At 41.9% G+C, this 22,832-nt stretch overlaps 3 protein-coding genes across 7 annotated transcripts; 2 read left to right on the top strand and 1 right to left on the bottom strand.

Moving 5' to 3' along the window:
• Positions 1–156: 156 nt before the first annotated feature.
• wdr21 (WD repeat domain 21) lies at positions 157–6,123 on the top strand. 2 transcript variants are annotated; one of them, XM_072685325.1, is made up of 13 exons: positions 157–633; positions 1,311–1,408; positions 1,744–1,901; positions 2,142–2,224; positions 2,640–2,742; positions 3,383–3,526; positions 3,617–3,666; positions 3,781–3,860; positions 3,997–4,089; positions 4,164–4,261; positions 4,771–4,950; positions 5,101–5,215; positions 5,604–6,123. In XM_072685325.1, the coding sequence occupies exons 1-13, from the start codon at positions 494–496 to the stop codon at positions 5,834–5,836; spliced, it is 1,575 nt and encodes a 524-aa protein (XP_072541426.1). In that variant the 5' UTR covers positions 157–493; the 3' UTR covers positions 5,837–6,123. The 2 variants fall into 2 exon arrangements, with proteins under 2 accessions (XP_072541426.1, XP_072541435.1); XM_072685334.1 differs by lacking the exons at positions 157–633; positions 1,311–1,408; positions 1,744–1,901; positions 2,142–2,224 and having other exon boundaries at positions 2,658–2,742; positions 3,387–3,526.
• Positions 6,124–7,465: 1,342 nt separating this feature from the next.
• zfyve1 (zinc finger, FYVE domain containing 1) lies at positions 7,466–17,148 on the bottom strand. Its single transcript, XM_072685276.1, has 11 exons — positions 15,456–17,148; positions 14,161–14,665; positions 13,823–14,037; positions 12,081–12,187; positions 11,875–11,983; positions 11,692–11,789; positions 11,476–11,593; positions 10,628–10,798; positions 10,172–10,352; positions 9,178–9,294; positions 7,466–8,852 (listed from the first exon to the last, which is right to left on the bottom strand). The coding sequence occupies exons 1-11, from the start codon at positions 15,921–15,923 to the stop codon at positions 8,620–8,622; spliced, it is 2,322 nt and encodes a 773-aa protein (XP_072541377.1). The 5' UTR covers positions 15,924–17,148; the 3' UTR covers positions 7,466–8,619.
• pigh (phosphatidylinositol glycan anchor biosynthesis, class H) lies at positions 16,721–22,664 on the top strand. 4 transcript variants are annotated; one of them, XM_072685313.1, is made up of 6 exons: positions 16,721–16,946; positions 18,082–18,327; positions 20,169–20,378; positions 20,482–20,565; positions 21,863–21,944; positions 22,056–22,664. In XM_072685313.1, the coding sequence occupies exons 2-5, from the start codon at positions 18,148–18,150 to the stop codon at positions 21,932–21,934; spliced, it is 546 nt and encodes a 181-aa protein (XP_072541414.1). In that variant the 5' UTR covers positions 16,721–16,946; positions 18,082–18,147; the 3' UTR covers positions 21,935–21,944; positions 22,056–22,664. The 4 variants fall into 4 exon arrangements, with proteins under 4 accessions (XP_072541414.1, XP_072541398.1, XP_072541405.1 ...); XM_072685297.1 differs by having other exon boundaries at positions 16,721–17,187; XM_072685304.1 differs by lacking the exon at positions 16,721–16,946 and adding an exon at positions 17,203–17,349.
• The last annotated feature ends 168 nt before the right edge of the window (positions 22,665–22,832 follow it).

Here is a 22,832-nt window from a genome sequence, read left to right as displayed (position 1 = left end):
GCTCTGCTCTGTGTGTTATTGTCCCTCTCGTACCGTCCTCTCATGTGATTGACATCGCAGATATCCAATCACATGCAGGAATGATACATATTTTCGGTGAACCAACCAATGGGCGCGTAGTAGGCAGGGTGTTTGCCGAGCCACACGAGGAAACAACGTTATCTAAGGCAGGCGGGACGATACCTGTGTGTGCGTGTGTTTGCGCGAGAAAGACTAAGGTGTTTTGTGGATAACAGCCATAGCCTGAGATAATTTCGACCTAAACAATTCGAGGGAGAGTTAAAGTGTTTGGATGTTGTCCAAACAACATGGTCTACCACGTGTACATTAACGTGGTAGGCTTTTAGGTGCTAGCTGGCTGGCTAGTTAGCTAGCTAGCTAACTTAGCTAGCTAATGCTTAGACGTGCCTTCTCCACTTCTCCTCATGCCTGCGTAGTGTGTAGTAGTAGCAGTTTTTACTTCCGTGCCTCTCATTACACATGAATACGAGAAATGAAGAGACGAAATTGGCGAGGGAGGGGCAAACAACACCACCACCACCACCACCAGCAGCAGCAGCAGCAGCAGCAGCATCAACGTCGGGCTGACTGGAGAAGGAGAGACCATTCCGCTGGCAGAAGTCACGAGTATGGGTAAAGCGTCCACTGATCAACGCCTAAAGTAGTTAGCTAGCTAAATAGCTACTTTCTCCCTAAAATAAGGGCTAATCTTTTCATTTATTGCTGTCCAAAGGTTGGTGGACCCCCTCGTATCTTCTTAAGTTAGAGGTTTTAATAGGGACTTTTATCCCAGTGACAGTCTGTACTGTTCTGGGAAAGCTTTACACTGCTTGTTTTACTAAATACAGCCAAAATAGCACTAGAGGGGTTTAGTAATGACGTTGGATGCTCAGTTATGGGTCACAAACACCTCTCCAACTCAACACAGAGGTCCCAGATGGAGCTCCATCACTCTAGAGTCTAAAGTCCCTCTGTTACACAGCATGGGGATTTTACACTTAGACTTAGATTCCATAAGGAGTGCTTTTCTCTGAGGGGTATACAAGCTATTTGTGTTAAGTTAAGCACCTGTGTCAGTGAAGGGTGTTGAACATATATATGTATATGTGTATAGCTATCTTTAACAAGATTATTAAATATTTTAAGTATATGCTAAAGCTTCTTCTGCATATGGATAACCTATAGTATTACGGAGTTAACCTTTATCCTTTTTTGAGTAGATAAATGCCATGCCATTACCCCGTTGCAGTTTTAGAAATGGAGACATGTGGATTGCATCATTAACAGTCATGTGTTTTGTTAATGTGCAGCTGGGACAGTACGGCAGCGGGGCCCTCTCCCCGAGCAGCAGAGAGCAGTTCAGACCAAGAGGCCGCTTCCTCATCAACAGCCACTGCGCCTGCTCCAGGTTAGCTCATATCACTGGGTAAAGGAATTATCCAGTGTTTTTCAGCCTTCTCACAGTTAAACGCTTTACATTTTGTCAATTGTGTTTTGGAGTTTTTTTCCTTCAGCAGATACAATATGCTTTGACTTTTTTGTACCATGGACAAAAACAACACAAAAAAACCACATTTCCCTGTACTAAGTAAAAGATAACTTGATGCTGTAGCATCTTTCTCTTAGCTTTGTTACAAATGTGTTGTATGTTGCAAATGTGACAGACATCTAGTCTAGTAGTACCAGTCCTCAGACTGTTGTACTTTAACTGTTATTTTTTTTTATTTATTTTATTTTTTTAAGAGTTGCCAGGCTTCTACTTTGACCCGGAAAAGAATCGCTACTTCCGGCTTTTGCCTGGTCACAATAACTGCAATCCACTAACAAAGGAGATGCTGGAGATGAAAGAACAAGAGAAAAGGCGCTCCAAGCTGCTTGCGGAGGATGAGCAGCCAAGTAAGGTGAGCTTTCAGTTGCTAATGTGTGTTTAAGCACTCAGGTGATTGTAATCATGTCCAGGCATTATTTGAACAAAGAAGTGTAATGAATTGTACCATTAGTTTGGTTTAGAGCAGAGATTACCCATCCTATCCACAAAAGCATGACTTTTATTTAATTCAAGCCATTTGCCTTAAGGTTTATGATCAGTGATGTTGAGCATATGCTTCTCCACTGACCAAGTCTTGTGAACCCCTAAACAGAAAGCTCCACGGACTGGACTTAACTCTGCATTGCTGTTGCAGAGGCGCCATCTGGGCCTGCTGCCACCAAGCTCCTATAGCAGGTACGGCATCATTGGGATGTATGTTTCTCTCCACAAGTTAGCTAAATTATTTTGTTAATTAATGGTAAATCAACTAGTATATTATTGCTCTTAAAAAAACACCTCACAACTCAGTAACGGTAAGTTGTTGAAAGGAGAAGGAAAAACAAAGTGAAGTACATCCTTTTTCTGCTTTGGCATCTGCAACATAAATGAAACGTACAGTGGATTACCACAGAAAGTCATTTCCATATGTATAGAACTTTGTTGACTTATATGCTATAGATTTAACTGTTTGAGATTGGGTAAAAAACACTGGAGTGTTTCCTATGCTAATATAGGTTAATGTCATTCTATTTCTTTTCTTTAAATTCTATTTTTTTTCTAAAATTCATTTTTTTTTCTTTTGATTTGCATGGGCTGTAATCCTCATCAGGCTGGTGCACGAGGTGAAGGTCAGTGAGATGAAACGTCACAAGCTGGAGGTGCAGAGCTCTGACTCCAGCAGCCCAAACACAGACAACTTTCGTCTTATTGTGGTGAGGGCTTACCTTTTTACCAGATAGACAAAGAAATCCTAATGGGGCACACAGAAAATGTTGTTGTCATGTCACAAATGTCCTATTTTCTGATAACACGCAAAGAACGTCCTAGTCTCTGCCACATCTGTAGCATATGTTCATTCTCCATCTGCAATTAATCATGCAGTTTTCCCAGTCCTTATAAAAACAGAACAGAAAACCTGGATTGAAACAACCTAAGTGTGGGAGGAGGTTCATGTCTGAAGTTCCTCCAACTTCCAATCTAACACCCTACCCTATCCCACACACATCTATACATTTCCATTTCTATCCTCTGTCTCTCGCGGCAATGTTCTGGCACCCCGTTAGTGGCGATCTCCTCTCTATCATTCAGTTCTGTTTCTGTCTGCCCATTAAATGGGGGTCCAGCCTTCTAGCTTATAAAGTTCTCTCCTCTTCTTTAGTCATTTATTTTCTTCTCTTGTAACAACTGTATGCTGATGACATGGTCTGAACTCGCAGCACTCCCCTTTAATAGAAAACATTGGGCAGTTGTTGAATTCCATCAGTAACAGAGATTAGGTTGAAATATGCTGGAGCATTCCTTTAATTTGTTTGCGGGTCTTTGCTGTGCATTCTTTAAAACCTTACTCCTTAGGCAGACTCGGCTTGTGAGCAGGTGTTCACGGTGAATGATGTGTCTCATGGAGGCTGCAAGTACGGCATCATGAACTTCCGTGGCTGCAGGAAGGGCTCTCTGTCTGTAGAGATGTGTGATAACCTGTACTTCACTAACCGCAAGGTGAGCTGGAAGATTATATGCACACTGTTTTATGCACTCAGTGGCAAAGAAAGAAGGGGAATTAACTCTTCATTTGCCTTCCTTTTCCAGGTGAACTCTGTGTGTTGGGCTTCTGTCACTCATTCAGACTCTCATGTGTTGTATCCTTTTCATTTGTGCATTAAGTAATTCTTATCCACTCTGCTAGCTATAACATATTTGTAGTCATTATAACTCATAAGAAGAGTCTTTATTTTCCTGATGAGCCACCTCAGGTTGTGTTTGGTGGGTATATCACAGACTCCAGGCTGCGTCAGTTTGCTACCTGCTTCTTTGTTCAGTAACTCCAATCCTGGTGAGAGAAGTCTTGAATCATTTTTGTCCGTTTCCATCCCTCCATCACTTCTTTGAACTATTGCTGTTAAAATACAGCAAGTCATTTGTTCCTATTAAGATTTACCTACAACTGCTTCCTTCTTTTCTATAATCAGACCAGCCTGGAATGCTTTGCAGTTTTAAGATCTCTACAGCTTGGTCTTGTGCCTGGTGCCTGAATCCTCAGGCTGATAAAACCTTCAGTACTGGTGAGGTTTTCTTTGTTTCCATGTGATTTATCTCCTGTTCTGAACAGACATCTAATAATTGAACATCCCTTTAGGTCTTTCACGGCATGTCATTGTGACTGATGCCGTGACCGGCCGAAGACAGATGTACGGCACTGGCAGTGACGTTCTGGCCCAACAGTTTGCGCTAAGAGTGAGTTAGGTGTCAAGTGACAGAAAGACATCATTATACTTATTTAGACATGTTTACACATCCAGAAAATGTAACTAGGCTGTAATTGACTAAAATCATCATTGCAACATAAATTAATAAATTAACACGTTAAAATATAAAGAATAAAGTAATAAAATAAGGTAATGACATAATAAGCTGACATGCAATCAGCTGCATGTTACTATGCAGTTCTCACAGCTGTTCGTTTTTACAGACTCTCTAAAATTGGCCTAAAGATGTTTTTTATGATTCATCCAGTTCTCTGTTTTAGAATTACTGATGATACTTGAGATACACTTAGAAAATCATGCTGTGATGTGAAATTTCCTAAAGGCACATGTTTAATCATCTGTCTGCTATGGTGTTTTTTCCAAATTCTCTAAATGATACAGCTTTTGACAAAGACATCAGAAATATACATTGATGGCACATTACTTTGCATGGTACTGGGTCCATATTGGGTTGAAACATAGTGCTGTTTGTGTAAGGCACCAGTGCTTTTTAATGGCTGCCGTTCGGGGGAAATCTTCAGCATTGACCTGAGGCAGCGGGGCAGAGGACGGGACCACAGCTGGAAAACCTGCCGCTTCTATCAGGACTCTGCCGTCACCTCCGTCCGACTCCTGCAGGATGAAAACTACCTCCTCGCTGCTGACATGCTGGGAAAGGTCTGAGAGGCTCCTCATGGCAATGAGCGTTCTGAAACAAATGCCACTGTTACAACTTAAAATAAACACATAAATAAATAATTGTTCAGGGAAAAAGTATACTAAAAATATGAATTGATATTTACAAGCTGCATTGCTTTATCTCCTCAGATTAAGCTGTGGGACATTCGTGTTAGGCGTTCAGTAAAGCAGTACGAAGGTCATCACAATGAGTACGCCTATTTGCCTCTTCACCTGAGTGAGCAAGAGGGACTGCTGCTAGCAGGTAAGAGTTATTTTTGTTTCTCTTTATTTTAAAAGCCCAGATTATTGTTACTATTGATGGCAATGCTCATTTGATTTGATGCACTGTGCACAAAGAAGTTTGCCAAAATCCCTGATGTCTCAAGTCTCTGACCTCACTTTGATTTGATTAGGAGATACTGCATGTTGATGTTCTGTCTCATGAAACCTGACATTTCACCATTATTTGATTCAATTTGTTTTTATGCAGAGTCAGCCTTTAAAAAATGCACAAATGAGAAATGCATGAGCATGTATGTACACAATAAAACAATTACTCTTATATGTCAGTGTGGTAGACTGATTTGATTAGGAGTTTATGTAATTTCTAATAGTTTTATTTTACAACTTCACTGTCTTTGTGTTCGCAGTGGGCCAGGACTGCTACACCCGTCTGTGGAGTCTTAGAGATGGGCATCTTCTCAGGACCATCCCCTCTCCACACCCTGCAGGGAAAGACTCCATCCCCAACATAGTTTTCTCCTCCCAACTTGGAGGCCGCAGAGGACTGCCTGGCCTTCTAATGGCCGTCCAACATGATCTCTATTACTACCCATATAACAGTGACTACCAAGATGGAGCGACACCAGAAGGACAAAACTAGCTGGTGCACACACACACACACACACTCAACAGTGCTTCTATGACTGGCAGTAAAAGCTGGTCATATGTACTGAACCACAAAGACAACAAAAAAAGCTTCTTTTTTTGCAGCCACTCTTAATTTTCAGTTTTGACTTCCATAAGTGCAATTTCAGGCTGAAGGATTGAGTGAGGACTGTGCTTCAAATATGAAATTTCTCAGTGAACTTGCTTTGTATACTCTTTGTAAAATGGGAACACGAATGTCCAGAAAATATGAAATAATAAACTCCTACTATAGAACGAGAACCGCACCTTAGATTTCATAATGAAGAAGTAATGTTTGTGGAGGGACAGGGTCTTCCTATAAGTCGATGGTTCCCAAATTGTTCATCATCAACCCCTTAAATGGTTGAGATTTTTTTGCTCCAACAAAACTTGAAACTAAATGGAGCCAAACTATGCTGTACACTAGGACTGGTTTGAGGACCATGGCTTGAGGTTTGTTACAAAAGTGAAATCTTGCATAGTTTCCCTTTTTAAAGAATTATTTTTTTTAGTAACTGAAAGCCTATTTTGCACATAACCATGTCAGAAAGTTTTAAACGAGTAACAACTTCACAGAGTGACTTTTTGGAAAAGAGCTATAGCCCCACCTGCTGGTAATAAGCTAAAGTGTCCTCCAGTAATAACACTAATGTTGCCGGAATCCAGACACAACTGTGGAACTGCATGTATTCTTTCCCCTTCGCACATGGACAGTTTAAATTAATGAGGGGTTCATATACAGTGTTGGAAAAAGGGGATAGAAATGTGCAAGGGATGCACAGATATGAGAATTGTGGAATATTGATGCTGATACAAACAATTTAAAAATATAGCACCCACCTGTGTCTGGGTAGCAATTTGGGCTTTAGTGCTTTGCTCAAGGGAACCTCAGCCATTAATGCTTTACTCCCCTGATTCTGGTACAGCAGCTTGAACTAGCAACCTTCTAGTGCCAAGCTTGCTTCTCTAACATTTAGGCTACAGCTGTGTACATTGATTTGCATTATGGGAAAACGCAGCATTCATGTATGGAGAGTTACAATTACTGTAAACCGCCAGAATACAATAAATACATCAGATGCTGGATATGCTGATACACTATATGTCCAAATTGATGCACACCCCTTCCAATGAATCTATTTATGTACTCTAAGTTGCACCTGTTGTTGACAAAGATGTGCAAACTTGTAAACACACACAGAGCTTGTCTAGTCCCTGTAGCCAAAAGAATAGGACTTTCTAGAGCAGACAAACGTGAACCTATTGGCTAGAGGTATAAAATCCTGTTTTCTCGAATGATAGTGCTCCATCCAATACATTTGGTGGGAGTTGGGAATGTAGGGGGGGTGGTGATCATTTAACATCCTGACTTCACTAATGCTCTAATGTTACTGAATGCATTCAAATCCTTTTAGCAAAAATCTAGTAGAAACAGTTATTCCAACAAAAGCAAGACAAACCTTTTCATGCCCTTAATTTCAGAAGCAGGTAAATGAATGATCAGGTGTCCCAATACTTTTGTCCACATAGTGTATATCCCCATATTGTCACATGTCAATAGTTCAAACACAGATGTGCAACTTTAAAAGATTCACAGCTACACTTTAGAGAGGTACTCAAGTTTAATTTCACCATAGGTGCGTAAAACAGTTACTGATATTCATGTTACTTAAGTCTGTTTCGGTCACTTTCAGTCATCCTAATATTACACTTCAAATAAAACAAACTCAATTAGACAAGCTTTATTTTGGCCAAGAACCCATTATATGAATCTATGAAACCCATACCAGGGGCTAGATGACAACTACTGTAGTGATGACTGAAATATGAATATTAACATTGCAACAGAGGATTTTATGATGGTATAGTCAAGTGGATTGACCGTGTTCATCCCCCCTAAGCAATGCCACATCTTAATGCCTTTTTTGTGCAGTTTCTATATGGCTTAGTGTTAAAAGCAGTATGCATGTCAATCACTTGGTGGCAGTAGTCACTGTGATTTACTTTAAACGTTAAGTAAAAAATAAATCCCACTAAAATCCTGTTTATAAAATAAGACGTATTTGACTTACTGAGATCATCCTATGATCAAGCAGATGAGCTCAATAGGAGGCAAAACATTGGGTTAAAATGAAATGGCCCTAAAGTACTACATTAAGGGTATGCTGAATAAAATCAATTACTCTTTGAGGTAAGAAACCAAAAGCAACAAAAATAAGGACCGAAACGTCTAAAGCTCAAGAACTGTAAAACTAGCCTGCTTTGCAAGTTTCTGGTAATGACCTTCTACCTGCCTTTGCTTACAGTACAGGCATTCCCTGGATTCATGCAGAACGTAAATGAGAATGACCTGAAGAGCAGCTGTGCTGCTCTTCAGTTCATATCCCCCAAACGGCAGAAATATGGAACATACTACTGTCAGATATGATGGGTGCACAGTGAACATGGGTTATATAGCATGATAAGCAATGGATTGTCAAAATATTGTCAAGTTTTCCCCAATTGATTTTAGCTGCAAATTAAACATGATACTTGAGTCTTTGCTTCTCTGTCGTTCTGAGCTGGACTTCAGTGGAGCTGCAGTCCACTGAAAGCTAGAGCAGTGCTGACGAGCTTGTGAAAGAACGTTGGGACGAAGAGGCAAAGCTGCTCCTTTCTAACTTCATAGCACGGTGCTTTGCTCCCAGCTTGGGCTGAACCAATGCATCTTGTGTGCGGGGAGGGTGTCTGAGTGAATACTGTGAAATTCCTGTCCTGCTAAAGGTCTCCAGGTTTCTGGTTACAAGCAGTGCACACCCGCACAGGATGGTCCCAGCCCCTCGAGGGTACGGCGCGGCGGTCAGGGGAGCAGCCGTCACACACACCCTGCCCACAGGCTCGGCAATGATGGATGGAGAGGCGGGCGCTAAACTCGCGTTGGCACTGGTGGCAGCAACGGATGTCCTGGTCAGGTACCCAGTAAGCTGGGCGAGCGGCATCTTTAACCAAACCTGGTCGGTGAGAGGGGGAAAGTAGCACAGTAGGCTTTGAAATTACTTAGGAAAAACTCAAACATAACTGCCATGTTCATTTATCAAACGTAGATATCATGAAGATGATTTTCAGTTTATCTTAATCATTTGACCAACAAGATGATTGATGAATCATTTTCCTTTGCAATTGATTTATTAGGCCCAGTATGACCAAGGATGTGAAGTAACAAGCCAAAATGTAATTTTTGATTTCAGGTTGACTGTGATCGCAGTATAGTAATCACTTATTAACTGATTTCCAGCATTTCCAGTGGGCTATTTAAGTAAACAGTGTAATACAAACCCAGAGGGATGTCTATGGCAGTGACCACAGCTCCTAAAGTGTTCTGTACAGCCTCTCCTACTTTTCTGGCAATCAAAGTCCCACTCTCGTCGTCTGTCAACGCAGAATTAAACAGCTCTGAAAGAGAGAGAGAGAGAGCGCAAAGTTATGTGGAAGCAGGTAAACCTCATGAGACAGCCTACAATTCTGTTGGAAAAATCTTTGCAGAACACTGAAACTGAAACCTACACTATATAGACATAAGTTGAGACACCTGTTTATCCATTGTTTATTTTCCCCAAAATGCTTTTGTTGAAGTACTGTCCTGGGACTCATCCCAAAAGTATTGGATGGAGCACCAACCATCCTTTCAGAGAACAGCAGTTTCACTGCTCCACATCTCAATGCTGAGGAGCTTTATACCCCTCTAGCCCACATCTGGCATTAGGCAAGATGGTGTCAATAGGTTCATGTTCATCTGCTCCAGAGAGTCCTATTCTACTGGCAGTATTTCTCTACTGGGACTAGACAAGCTGTGTGTGTGCATTTGCACATCTGTGTCAGCAATAGGTGCAGCTTAAAGTTGCTGATTGCATTCCTCAGAGGGGGGTGTCTGCAAACATTTGGAAATATAGTACAATTAAGAGAACAGACATGGCGTAGCCTTCCACACACATACAGTAAGATCTATGAACAATTATGTTTCAGAATTTATCATAGCAGATTCATGGTTTGTTTTTCAACCACTTCACAGCTATGCTTTTATAATAAACATATGCCTCAATGTCCTGCTAAACTGAACAAATCGCAAACAAGAAAACGCTGGAGAAAATGAACATTTTCTGAAAACTGTATATGTGGGTTTTAAGAAGAGGTTTCTTTTCAAGAACAGTTGATTAATAAGGCCCATTAATATGTAGTTTGCTTGTGGATCTACTAAACATTGACGCTGAAATCCTTAAATAGCCTCTTCAAAACTTGCCCAAGATATGTTTGCTAGCATAGGAGTGCTTACCCTCTGGAATGCCCCGGTTTTGAAAGCAGGCATCGCAGACCCTTACAGGTGCCAGCCCCCAGCCTCTCTCAGGTACAGGCCTGCTTTTGGAGGAGCAGCCATCACAGAAGCCGTCTCCACAGGCCCGGCAGTGGTGCTTTGTATCGTTATCCTTAAAGCCCTCACCACATTTCTTGCAGTTCTGAAACATTTCCAAAACATAAAACACATATCTAAATACTATATAGGGTGCTACAATGATCATACACCTTATGTACTGTAACTTACTTTAAAGAAGCATCTACTTGTAGGCCCAATCATGTGCTGCACATAGCTTGTCCTTAGACATACCTCTAACACTAACTAACCATCCACTAAAAGAGAGAATACAGCTTTGTCCAAACCATCATTTGTGGTTTTATTCTCTATACTTTACCCTTTTCTAAATGGAAAGTCAAGAAATGCTATGACATTTACAAGTATGAGAGAGTTGGGTTTCCAGTAAGCAGGGGCGATCTGGTCGGTGAGCCAGGAAGTGACGGCCTTGGCAGGTTTGACGCTCAGCTCCGACACTGACTGAGCCATAAAGTTCACTCCATCCAGCAGCCTTTGAGCAGCATTGTTGTTGTCCTTCAGGAATCCATCAGACTTCAGTAAAACATAGGGGGGGGACAAAACAATGATACTGCAGAGTTAGGAAAAACAGAGCAGGGCAGAACAGAAAAGGATCTTTCAATGGAAAGCAGCTTGTTGCCGAGTGTTATCCACACCCTTCCATGTTAGTAGCTATCGTGTGATAGGGGTGACCTAGATAGCTTGTGAGTGTTGGCAACAGCTAGTACAGGGGACAAAATTGTATGTACACATACATACACATACATACAAGAACATTCATGTGGGATGCACTCAAAGAGCTTGAGTGCATATGATATGCACAACTTATACCAAAAACACAATAATAGCAATGTGCCAACATTCAACAATACAAATGGGCTGCTATTAGTATTCAAATTGCTATAATACTTCTAATAATATGTCAAATTTGACTTGAAAACAACATTATACAGCAATTTACCTTAAAGTAACAGCTTCAAAATGCTACACTGATTTCAACTTGTAGGGGGAGCCCAAGAGCAAAAATACCAATTGTCACACAATTGTGTTTTAGGTCTAAAACACGGCACAATGTCTATTAAGGCAGAAAATCCAGGACTGTGGAAGCGGACCAATATTGTGCCATCATACAAAGTGTTATCATGAAGAACACAATGTTTATATTCAAACCCAACATTAGTTATGAAGATTTTTTTATTTTCTTTGCTCACCCCTGGCCAAACATGCTGGATCTCAGTACGGACAACTGTGTCCACAGGGTCCTGGTTCCCATACCAGTACTGCCTGCTTCTATAGATCACTGAACAGTTGGGACACTCAATCACATAACTGCAAAAAGAAATAAGTGTCAGCTTTCAGATATGGCTTAACACAATCCGCTAAATGCACCACAATGCAGTATAACCAATAGCCAAATAGCACCTTACCCAGACCAGGCATATATGGCTAGGCCAAACCAGGGTGAGTCAGAGGATGCTGTTGTCTTGGGAACCACAATCACCTCCTTACCACTCTCATAACATACCTAGAAATAATCACATAAAACATTCTCAAAAACTTCTAAACATCTAATCAAATAGATGTTTGGTGAGTTGAGAGGTGTAACAGACCTTGCATGTATAAATGCGGTTGTCATAGTGAGGGGAATAGCGACAGCGGTGCTTGGCCTCATGGCTCACTCCCTCCCGCAGATGGTTCATGCTGTTCTTGCAGCCCGAGCTAAAACCCAGCAGCACATACAGCAGACTTTGGTTCAAACACACTGAACATTCAAGCAGTATTGCTATCAACAAGCATGGTGCTATAAAACACTCACCCGCAGCTAAGACAGATGCTGGAGCAGGTGAAGTACTCATCAGGGAAGAAGGAGTTGCTGGTCAGATGCTCGTCCGGGATCTCTCCACTGAACCGCTCACTCAAAGCCTAAGATTACAGATGCATAACCTTTAGAACCGATATTTTTAAAACACATAACATAAAATAATAAAAATAATCAAAGTCATCAATGTGGCATGTGTAAAAGTTACACCGTACACAGGCACCTTACAGAGTATGGACCTAAGAAGAAATCACAGAAATCACAGTTGGCAAGGGCTTTTTGTAGCAGATAAATGTCTTTCAGTTGCTGTAGCTGAACATTTTCCCCATCCTTCTTTGAAGAAGGTCTCTAGTTCAGAGATATTTATGGGTTGTTCTGCATGCACAGCTTGTTTAAGATATATCCAAAAATTGTTTAGGTCAGAGGACTTTGAAGGTCATTCCAAAAGTATCAATTTGTGTCTCTTCAGGCAGTCCATTGTGGTTTTGATGTATATTTTGTCTACTTGTCCTGCTGTAGAAGCCATTCTCCACCCACCCGCCTCCCCCTTCAGCCTTTTAACAAATGTTTGACCTCTGCATCCAGGATTTGCTGGTATTTTGTACGACTCATGCAATGTTGTCAATAGTGCTGGTAGCAACAGAACCCTCAAAGCATGACAGATCCACCCTATTGCTTCACAGTCAGTAATTCCAATCCTTATTTTTCTCCAAATGTACGTGACTGTGGCAGAAGACGTCGGTTTTGACTTCATCAGTCCATAATGCTTGTTTCTAAAACTCACCTGACTTCTCCAAATATTCTGTAGCACACTTCAGAGGTTTCTGATGAGAACAGCGCCCCACCTTGTCGCAGCTAAGCTTTCTTGCAGGTTCTTGGCAATCATTTGCTTGTCTCACCAGCAACTGATCAGTTGACTCTAAAGGTTGCCTTGGTCTTGCACGTTACCATGACCTCTACAGTTCCACTGAACTGCCTTTTCTTAATAACAAGCTAAAAAAAATGGTTGTCTCATTATAGCCTTTCCCCCTCCTTGCTGCCATATATATATATATATATATATATATATATATATATATATATATATATATATATATATATATGTAGATTTCTTTGCATTATAATTATTATAGTAATGTTTTTGCATTATTTGAACAGTTGTTTTTGAGCAGTTGTCATTTCTGCAAATAAATGCTCTAAATAGCAAATATTTTTATTAGGAATTTAGGGGAAATGTTCTCCATGTTGTTTGAAATGTTAATTTTCATAAACACATTGCCTATAAATGGTACAACCAGATAAACTGATGATGTAGGATGGTCTCTTATATATTTATATATTATCTGCATATTATATATGACCACTCAGATAGCCCACAGCAGTTGTCTTCCCATTTCCACCAAAAAACTAAGATAGTTGTTATTACATATTTCAGCATTTCATGTTTTTGAACCAGGCTCAATTCAAAGCAAAGAAAAAAAAACAGCCTCTTGGATTTTAAGAGATAAAGACAAGTTTTCCATGGTAAAACGAGCTTTCAGTACACAAAACTACACAAATGCTATCTTCTCTTCATGAAGGGAAACGTGTAATAAAATTTTATTGTAATAAAATGGTCACTGTGCCCAAGAATACTGCACATTTGTTAATACTGTGCATTTCATATTCACCTGAGAAAGAAAGAGACCTTTTAAAAAGCATCATTTGCAGTGCCAAATTTAAATGAGAAAGCATCTCACCTGCAGAGCCTTGTAGATGACACTAGCAGAACGTGGAGAGCGTGTGGTGGTATTGTTTAACTGCAACTCCACGCTTTTCAGCAGGCCATCGAAATCGGTGGGAGGGTTAGGGGTACGTGTCCCTCGATACTGAATAGAGCTGAAAGCCTCTGGAAAAAGCCCAAGCTTTCTGAAGCGCTCCTGGAGAAGGCGCTCAGCAGATTCTGATGATTTATCTGTAGGACATTGACGGGCGTAAATTAGCGCTGGACAGTTTTTAGAAACTAAAAACACTGAATATTAGGACATTTACAAGTTATCAATATTATAGCAACTCCAGAGAGTTCCAGATCACTGACCTGAGCCTAGTAACTTGGTGTGGACGGTCTCGTGAAATATGATAACAGCTGGGCCCAGAGTGGAAAGCGGCACATCCAGACCACAGCGGGCAGTGGTGGCCTTCAACTCCTTTGTGAAATGCTTTAAATAAGCATCTGAGGCATCGCCCAGGAACTTGAACAGATCGTCGTGAAGGCGGTCGGCATGCGTGCGGTAGATGACCAGGTCTGACACAGCCAACACCTTCAGCAGGAGACGTGTCCGCTGGCCCTGGTTTGTTCCCGCTCCCAGGAGCCCCTCTGTGTCCACGACCACCACCTTGTGGAGCGGGTCCAGCGCTGCCCACACTCCGACAGTGCACGACTCCTGGGTGGGGGATGTCTTGAACACCTCACGGCCCTTGAAGAAGGTGTGGTTGAGTGTGTGCGATTTGCCTTCCCCAGTATTACCGAAGATGGACACCACCTTCAGCAGCTCGTCTGGTGCACATCCCAGTCTCTTCACAAAGTCCTCTGCGTTCTTCACCTGATCACAGTAGAGGTGTTACTATATTAGTGGTCATCATTTTTAATACGCATTAATAAAGGTCTGTCATATAAGATTCAGCACCACTGTATTGACCACTGTATTGCATATGCACACAACCTATTGCATTAAGAAATGTGTAGATGATTACTCTAGCTTAGAGGCTTACAGCACATTTCCAGAACAGTTTAACAGCCACGGCCATGAAACAGATAGTAGATTAGAAAATAGATCCCATTTAAAGTGCAGAAGGATTTATTAAAGTAATGGTTTACCAAAAGATCAATTTTACTCAGTTGTCCCCACACGCCAAACGCAGTCCATTGTCCAAGCCATGCTTGCTGTCCAAAGTTTGCTTCTTAAGTCTTGTACTATAGCTGCAAGGGTTATGTAGCCGAAAAGTAATGGTCACCTGTCATCTATTACCAACTGATCCACTACCAACCTACACTCCATAAAGGACCAGGCCTGTAGGAGAGATGTAAGCGTACAGAACCTTTAAAAGGTCTTTATTACTTCTTTATTAACTATTTCTTTATGGAACCGAAAGTGCATTGCAAAGAACCTTTCTCCAAAAGTGTAGATCATCTACGATCAACTATGTTTGGGACAGGGGGACTGTTTTTATTTTGGTTAACCATTCCTTTAATTAGCTGATGTGAACTACATAACACTGACCAAAAAAAACCAAAAGCACTGTTAAAAGCACCAAGTACAGAGCATAGTGCCAGTTCCCACAGGGATGACTCTCGGATGGGAGCCACAGCCCTAATCCAACTCATTCCCATACCTGCATCTCCTCCTTCTCATCCACCATGAGAAAGCTGCAGACCTTGTCCAGCTGAGCGTTCAGACGCTGCGTGTCCTCATCAGCCGTGTTCATGTTGGCCTCCGGAGGTTTGCAGGGCGGGTAAGGAGACAGAGGGTGCTTTCTTTTACTCACGCCGCTGTGCGTGCGCTTCTGGCAGTCCAGGCACAGGTTGATTTTGCAGCCCTGGCACCTGACCACGGCCCTGAGGCGAGCACCGTTGGCCGGGCACCCGCCGTCGCCTTTGCACGAGTCGCAGAAGGGCACATGGCCCGGAGAGATCCGGACCCTGTCGTGGTTCCTCATGCGCTCCTGCCGGTGCAGCTCCAGCTCGCAGCGGGCGCACTGCAGGCTGCCGCACTCGTCGCACTCGTAGGCGGCCTCGTCCGAGCCGCCGCAGGCGTAGCTCTCCTGGCAGACCAAGGCGCCGGTCACTCCCTGCCCGCTCATCCTGGGGCCACAACTGAGGTAGCTCGCCGAATTTCAAGCAACTTGCTCAGACCTGATAACGCACCTGATGATAACCGTTCATTCGAGCTGCGGAGTTTATTGCTGGATCAGAAAGTTGGGTCTGCTTCGTAAACACCACACATACACCACTTATGACACTGCCTGCAAAACGGGGTTGCACTAGCTAACTAGCTCAACTATTGCACCAGTTTAAAGGCCTTAAAGCTGCTCTAAAACTTACCCACTCACGTACACAGTCTAAAATAACAACATGTCTCCAGCACAGACACACAGTAACTTAATGACACCGCTCGAACCACGTCGAGGTCCTTCACTTAGCTTACAATAAATTAGGCTACACCTTCAGCTTCAGCTTATTAACGCTATTTGGGCTGACTCTGTTCAAGAAATCAACCATAAGGCTATAGAAATGGATCAGCCAGCTAGCTATCACTCATACTGGCCTTGGTCCTGTACACTGAGCTCCCTTGCATACTGCCACCTCCACAGATCGAGCGGCTCAAACGACCATTAGTGATCGCCAGTCGTTAATAAATAAACACCACCATCAGCACAAAGGCGTTTCCAGCTCGTATACGCTCCCCAAAACCAAACTGGAGATCACCGCAGGCTACGAGCTCCGCGGACGGACGTGTTGAGCTTTTGTTCAGCAAGCTAGCAGCATTAGCATTTCGTTGACAGAGAGGAAAAAAGGGGACACTGCCCTCTAGCTAACGTTCAATAGGAGCAAATATTAGACTTTCTCTTATAAACACACATACAGAAGACGGGCGTGACTGGCTCCTTGTGTCAGGCTGCGTTTTAAACGGTCTCTGAAGTGTGTTTACCCCAAAACAACAGCTCTGGAGTCAGCGGTCAGCAGCCTTCCTGACTTAGCAAAACAGCACCACAAATCTGTCTTTCGAGCGAGACAGCGGGAGTGTTTTCCTCCAAACCAACCGCAGGAGGACACACAACAGCGTCCGGACTATTTCTGGACAAATTCACGGACTGGACAGGAAGGTCGGGCCGCTTGTTTTTGAAAGCAGCTGGTTAAGTAATTCCGCTGCCCGGTTGATTTCGGAGAGTGTTGTTGCCAAGTCACATCAGCTGATCCGCTCTGTTTTCAGCCTGAAGGTCGGAGGGGAACGGCTCCTGCGAGGTGTGCTGGGAGATGTAGTGAAAACGAGAAACGGCGCTAGTAGCGTAGCTGCTGCTGCTGCTGCTGCTGCTAGCTACGGTGGCAAACCCAGGTCCAAAGCCAGTGTGTACCCCGGAGCCGTCCAAGCAGTCGGAGCTAAACTCTTGGCGCGTATTTCTATTTCTGGACCTGGATTTAACACATAACCTGTGTCTAACCTCGTTTTCTAATATTTCGTCTTACAGATTTAGGTTGTTTTTTGAATGCTTCGGTAAAACCACAAAAGTAATGTTTACATTTTTTTAAAAATGTGTTTAAAATATAGGCAGTAAAAGGTGGAGGGACAGTGTTTATTGCTGAATTGCTGAAGTTTTTGTGAATTTTGTTTAGCCATAGGGAGCTGTTTACACTATATGCATTTTACAATAGGGGATATAAGATAGCTACAAGTCAAGTGTCCCATGTTACCGTAACGGCACCAGCTATTTCATAGGGAATTAACTCTCTCTAACAGGGTCTAACAAGTCTATTTTAAAAGGAAACACCAAGGGTCATTTTTTTTCTGGTCGTTTCCTTTCCTAACAATATAATATTGACTCATTTTTTTTATTTTTATTATTATATATGTTGTGTGTATTTATTCTACGAATTTTCTAATTAGGGCCAAAATTAATCACTATTTTTTCTGCTAATTGTAAACCAAAATGTGTAATGTATTTTATTAATTAAGACTTGTAAAATGTAAGACATTTATTGTGTAATTCCGCAGTGTCATGAAAACAAATCTCACGTGTAAGTTTAAAAGTGGTAAAACTCAATTACCCACAATGCAGCGCAGAGTTAAGGTCACCGAGTTCTCTTCCATTGGTGTGAACTGATTCTCACCAAGTCTTTACAAACATCAGTAAATATCAAGTGAAATTAGATTAGTGTAGACGTACTGTACAGGTATCAATCAGCTGCAAACCAGGGAGCATTGAAACACACTTGGCTGTTGATGGGACGTCTTTTTGACAGGTTTGTCCAGCGGTGATTCGTGGGAGCTGAGCGGAGCTAGCGTTAGCTTGTGCTGCGGTCTCCAACATGGCTGAAGAAGGACAGTTCACCGATATAAGCGGAAAACCGATTTCACTGGACTGCCAGAACTATACTCCTTTCTGCAGAGAGTTTACTGTTAGCTCCCCGAAGGTGTCTTTACTCAAGGTGATGGTGTACACCTGCTCCGTCTGGCTGGTCGCCTACGCCGTGTTCTTCGTCACGGAGGTGAGCTGACTTTCAGGCATCCACTCTGTGTGAGAGGTGTGTGGTGATACACGCTGTGATTCTTGTTTTACAGTGTAATTACAGTGTAGCTTTTGTATGCACGTCGGTCCAGAGCCGGGCAGATCGATACTGAAGGATCGATACTTTAGATCCTGACGTTTATTTCTTAACTAACGTCAATTTAATTTTTCGGTTTTTCTTATAGCAAAATAACTGAATATCATCAGTTTATTAGACTAGATATGTATCAGATGCTGAAATAAGAAATATAGCAAATCAGCTTGTAACTGGAACTACTTTTCCATCCATCCATCCATCCATCCATCCCCTCCCTTCGCTCTCATTTTCTCATGCAGGGGTCATTCAGTCTAGTCCTGCTGGGCAGGAATCCAGCACAGCTTAGTTTGTTGCTCACCCATATGAACTCAGTCAGTCAGTTCTAAACCAGGTTTAGTTCTCAGCCTTCCTGCCTTTGGTGGGATCCATGTGATCTGGTGGGTTTCAGGTAGGGACAGGCTCTGAGTGGGTTTGTAAGCAAGCTGTTGAGGGGAAGGGTTGCTTTATTTTTAACTTTACAGCTGCAGAATTGTTGACATACTTGTCTTCATGCCGTTTGTATACCGGATGATTTAACAGCTATATCCACTAGAGGGGAAAGTCATGGCTGCAACATCCCTGGCCAGCACAGAAATACCCTTTTCAGTACTTACGGGTTCGCTTCCAGACATTTCAGCCAGAAGCAGTTCACGGGAGAGTCTCATAAACCCAGCTGTCTCAGATGTTCCTCCCCTTGTACTAGAAAGTGACTAAACACCGCTAGAGGGCACTTAAAAGCAAGGCCTTAAAACTTGAATAAAGTATTTTCCCTCTAGTTTGTTCAGGCAGAATTTACAACAAATAATTTATCATTCTGATCATCTAGCGAATGCTGAACAGTCATTGGCTGTTTGCGCTCATTGGCATCTTGACAGTGCTTGAAAAGAACATCAGATGGGTTTCATCAGATTAAAAGCTTTCAAAAACCTTTGTGTTTAAATATTTCATGCTCTTTTTTTTTTTTTAAAGGAAATGAGTGCAGATGTCTGGATAAAACATTAATTATTGAAAAATAACTCATGAAGAGTGTGGAGGAGTAGGAGTAGGAGCCAGGAGTAGACGGGAGGGGCATGAGTAGGAGCAATGAAGAGAGTGAGCAATACTAATCGGAAAACAGGCCAGCTGACCCACTTCAGGAATATAAGGCATTGACAACATTTTCTTGAAAGCATGGCTAGTGCAAAATGCACAAACGCTGTAGAAAGAGTATTTGCAGTCTTAAGCTTTATTATTAGCAGTCCTGACTCAATTATACATTCTCTGTGACGTTCAGGTCATGATATCAAGGAGTTTTTCTTCCCTTCACACATGCATTGTTGATAATGCCATTTGCAGCAGTTAGCGGGTTGTTCTTTTTCATGACATACAGCTCCTCTTTTTCCTCCAAACCTATCTTTACTGATCGTGGCCAAAGATTTCTGTTTATTTAATTAGTCCACAGCACCTCTGGATGTTCTGTAGCATACTTTAGGTTTTGTGACGCAGAGGCAAAGTTTCCCCTCATAGCACTCTGTCCTGAGGCTTATGTTTGTGCAAGCAACACTGCACCACCCTTGTGACCTTAAACCTTAAGGGTGCTTCTTGATAGTCTTGTCGAGGTTGTGATCTGCGTGTCTTACCAGCATGCGAGCCAGTTCTCTCTGAGAGTTTTAATTAAATTAATGGCCTTGATTCTAGGTGAAACATTTGGACACTGTGTAGAATGCCAGCAGAGCAGAGCTAACTGTGTGTAATGTCTGTTGTAGAACACCACGGTCCTGTCGAGTGCTATAATTGTGACGTTGGTTGGAATGATGCTGCACATCCACTTTGTGAAAGTGGACCAAGAAACTCTTCTCATAATCGGCTCGCTGGGTGTCCAGCTGTCCTCTTTATATGCCTCGGGACGGGAGAGCACTACATTTATTGAAATGAGCAAGATCAAAGACATTGTTATCAATGAGGCCATTTACATGGTAAGTAGACACCTTGGGATTTACAGTGATCAGTAAAATAGAGTGTGAGTGCTACTGTCTTGTGTGTAAGGTTTTGCTCATACAGACCTACCTGTGTTTCCAGCAAAGTATCATATACTATCTCTGCATCCTGATAAAGGACCCATCAGAGCCTAATGGAGTTGCCAGTGTTGTCCCTCTATTCCAGGTATGTATATTTCCCTACCCTGTATGGACACCTGCTTATTCATGGTTTCTGCTAAACATAAGGGTATTTAAAAAGAGTTTATTCTGCTTTTGTTGGAGTAACTGTCTCTACTGTCCAGGAAAGGCTTTCTACTAGATTTAGGTGTGTCGCTGTGAGAATTTGAGTGCATTCAGCAACAGGAGTGTTAGTGATGTTGGACAATTACTACCAAAACTCATCTCCAATACCCAAGTTCATCCCAAAAGTACTGAATGAAGCACCATCATTCCAGATAACACGGTTCCACTGCTCCACATCTTAATGTTGGGGGGTTTAAACACCTCTAGCCCATGCCTGGCATTAGGCATGGTGCCAATAGGTTCATGTTTATCTGCTCTAAAGTTCTGTTCTATTGACAATACTTTTCTACAGCAACTAGAAAAGCCACGTGTGTGCATTTACACAACTATGTCAGTAGCTGAATGCATTCATTACAAGGGGTGTCCACAAAAACATTTGGACATAGTCTATGTTGATCTAATGATGATTAGATCTAATGATGATTAGATAATAATCTAATTTATTTTAGGTGCACATTCAGCAGAACACACAGCCTGTGTAATCTGCATAGAAAAGCATCAGAAATAGAACGAGACACTCTGGAGCAGCCGCACATGAGCCTGGGGGCACCATGCCTAATGCCAAACCTCACCTAGACGGTGTAAGATAAGATAAGATAGTCCTTTATTAGTCCCGCAGTGGGGAAATTCCCAGTGTAACAGCAGAAAGGGATAGCAAGACACTCAGTTAAAAAAATTTGGATAAATAATTTACACTATATACACAATATAAATAAGAATTAAAAGAGCAATAACAATACTATTTACAGCAAAAGACTCTTAATTGCACATGGGGGGGGGGTATTGCACATAGACGAAAAGCTTAGGGCTGTGGGGCTGTTTAAATGGCTGTTCTCTTTGGGATGAACTGGGGTAATCCTTGAACTGATCGTTGAACATCAGCACCTGACCTCACTAATGCTATTGTGGCTGAATGCAATCAAAATCTTGCATCAGTATTCCTACATCTTGGAAAGTATTCAAAGAAGTGACAAGGCAGGAGAACCTCTGAATAAGCCACTGTCCACAAACTTTTGCACATACAGTGTAGTTGTTGATTTTGGACGACTTCCAAATGTACACCACTATCAGTTACCACAATATTCCTCAAAAACAACACATGAGGTGAAACAGGCATCCACTGGAACTGGTGACAGGCGACATTCTTTGGAATATTACATTTTGCATTTTTCCCCTAGAGTTCAAAGCCACGACTCAACTGCCTGGTTCGAGTGTACAAAAGCTGTCAGGAGATAATTGCACAGACCTGATGACATAAAGGTAAAGGCATAATGTCCGCTCTACTAGTCCTGCTGCATGCTAAGAATATCTGTTCAGCTACGTTATGCTTTCCAAACCTGTATTTATAGCCTTTTCTTTTTCCTTTTACAGTGTGTTTCCTCGGTACTCGGGTATGGAAATGCTTCACTGCAGTCTAGAAACTCCCCATGAACAAAACTAATGTTTCAGCCTGGCAGCCTTTTAGCCTGCCTCACTCCATTCCGACTGTTTAATTTCTAACATCTGACCAAATAGTGATGATGATGATGATAATAATAATAATAATACACATTGATTATTAGATAAATTACTGATTAATGATTAGTTTAGTGTGTCTTGTTAGTTAGATCAGTGGTTCTCAAAATGGTCCTCACAGACCACTGTGCAGCCTAAGATTTTACTTTGTCCCTATGCGTTGTGAGTTGGGCTCACCCCCAAAAGAAAACCCAAACAAACGAACAAAAAAAAAATCCTGGACTGTCTGGTACTCTCTGAGGTCCGATTTTGAAACCATGGAGTTAAATTATCCACCACATACCTTCTATTGTTAGACGGCTCCACTAAACCTCTCACTGTGATTTCAAACTATATGATGTTTATTGTTTGTATGGTTGTTGTTTTCTGAAGAAAAAAAAATCATATGTAGTAATGTTTCACCTTGTGACAGATACAATTGTTTCATACACTGGTGTACATTGTTGTACATGCATTTTACAAACTGAAATACAAATTTGTAAATAAAAAAAAAACACTTTATGTTTTTTACTTTTATAATTATTTTTTCAGCAAACTGAAAAGAGGGCGCTAACGTCTGATACCCACTAGGGGGAAATCATGTGCTTCTTCTGTGTTGCCTGACTGAGAGTTTGGCGGCCTTCATGACTGATA

This window comes from Salminus brasiliensis, chromosome 1 (assembly GCF_030463535.1).
Source record: "Salminus brasiliensis chromosome 1, fSalBra1.hap2, whole genome shotgun sequence".
NCBI lineage: Eukaryota > Metazoa > Chordata > Actinopteri > Characiformes > Bryconidae > Salminus > Salminus brasiliensis.
The sequence above is the reverse complement of the archived record's forward strand: the minus strand, read 5'-3'. Positions and strand labels throughout refer to the sequence as shown.

Coding starts and splice junctions, on each gene's coding strand:
- zfyve1 (XM_072685276.1), bottom strand. CDS start 15,923: ATGAGCGGGCAGGGAGTGACCGGCGCCTTGGTCTGCCAGGAGAGCTAC. Junction 14,038..14,160: donor CACCAAGTTACTAGGCTCAG/GTCAGTGATCTG, acceptor AATGTCCTACAG/ATAAATCATCAGAATCTGCT. Junction 11,790..11,874: donor ACCGCATTTATACATGCAAG/GTCTGTTACACC, acceptor GATTATTTCTAG/GTATGTTATGAGAGTGGTAA.
- wdr21 (XM_072685325.1), top strand. CDS start 494: ATGAAGAGACGAAATTGGCGAGGGAGGGGCAAACAACACCACCACCAC. Junction 3,527..3,616: donor TGTACTTCACTAACCGCAAG/GTGAGCTGGAAG, acceptor TTCCTTTTCCAG/GTGAACTCTGTGTGTTGGGC. Junction 3,667..3,780: donor CATTCAGACTCTCATGTGTT/GTATCCTTTTCA, acceptor GAGCCACCTCAG/GTTGTGTTTGGTGGGTATAT.
- pigh (XM_072685313.1), top strand. CDS start 18,148: ATGGCTGAAGAAGGACAGTTCACCGATATAAGCGGAAAACCGATTTCA. Junction 18,328..20,168: donor CCGTGTTCTTCGTCACGGAG/GTGAGCTGACTT, acceptor TGTCTGTTGTAG/AACACCACGGTCCTGTCGAG. Junction 20,379..20,481: donor TCAATGAGGCCATTTACATG/GTAAGTAGACAC, acceptor CTGTGTTTCCAG/CAAAGTATCATATACTATCT.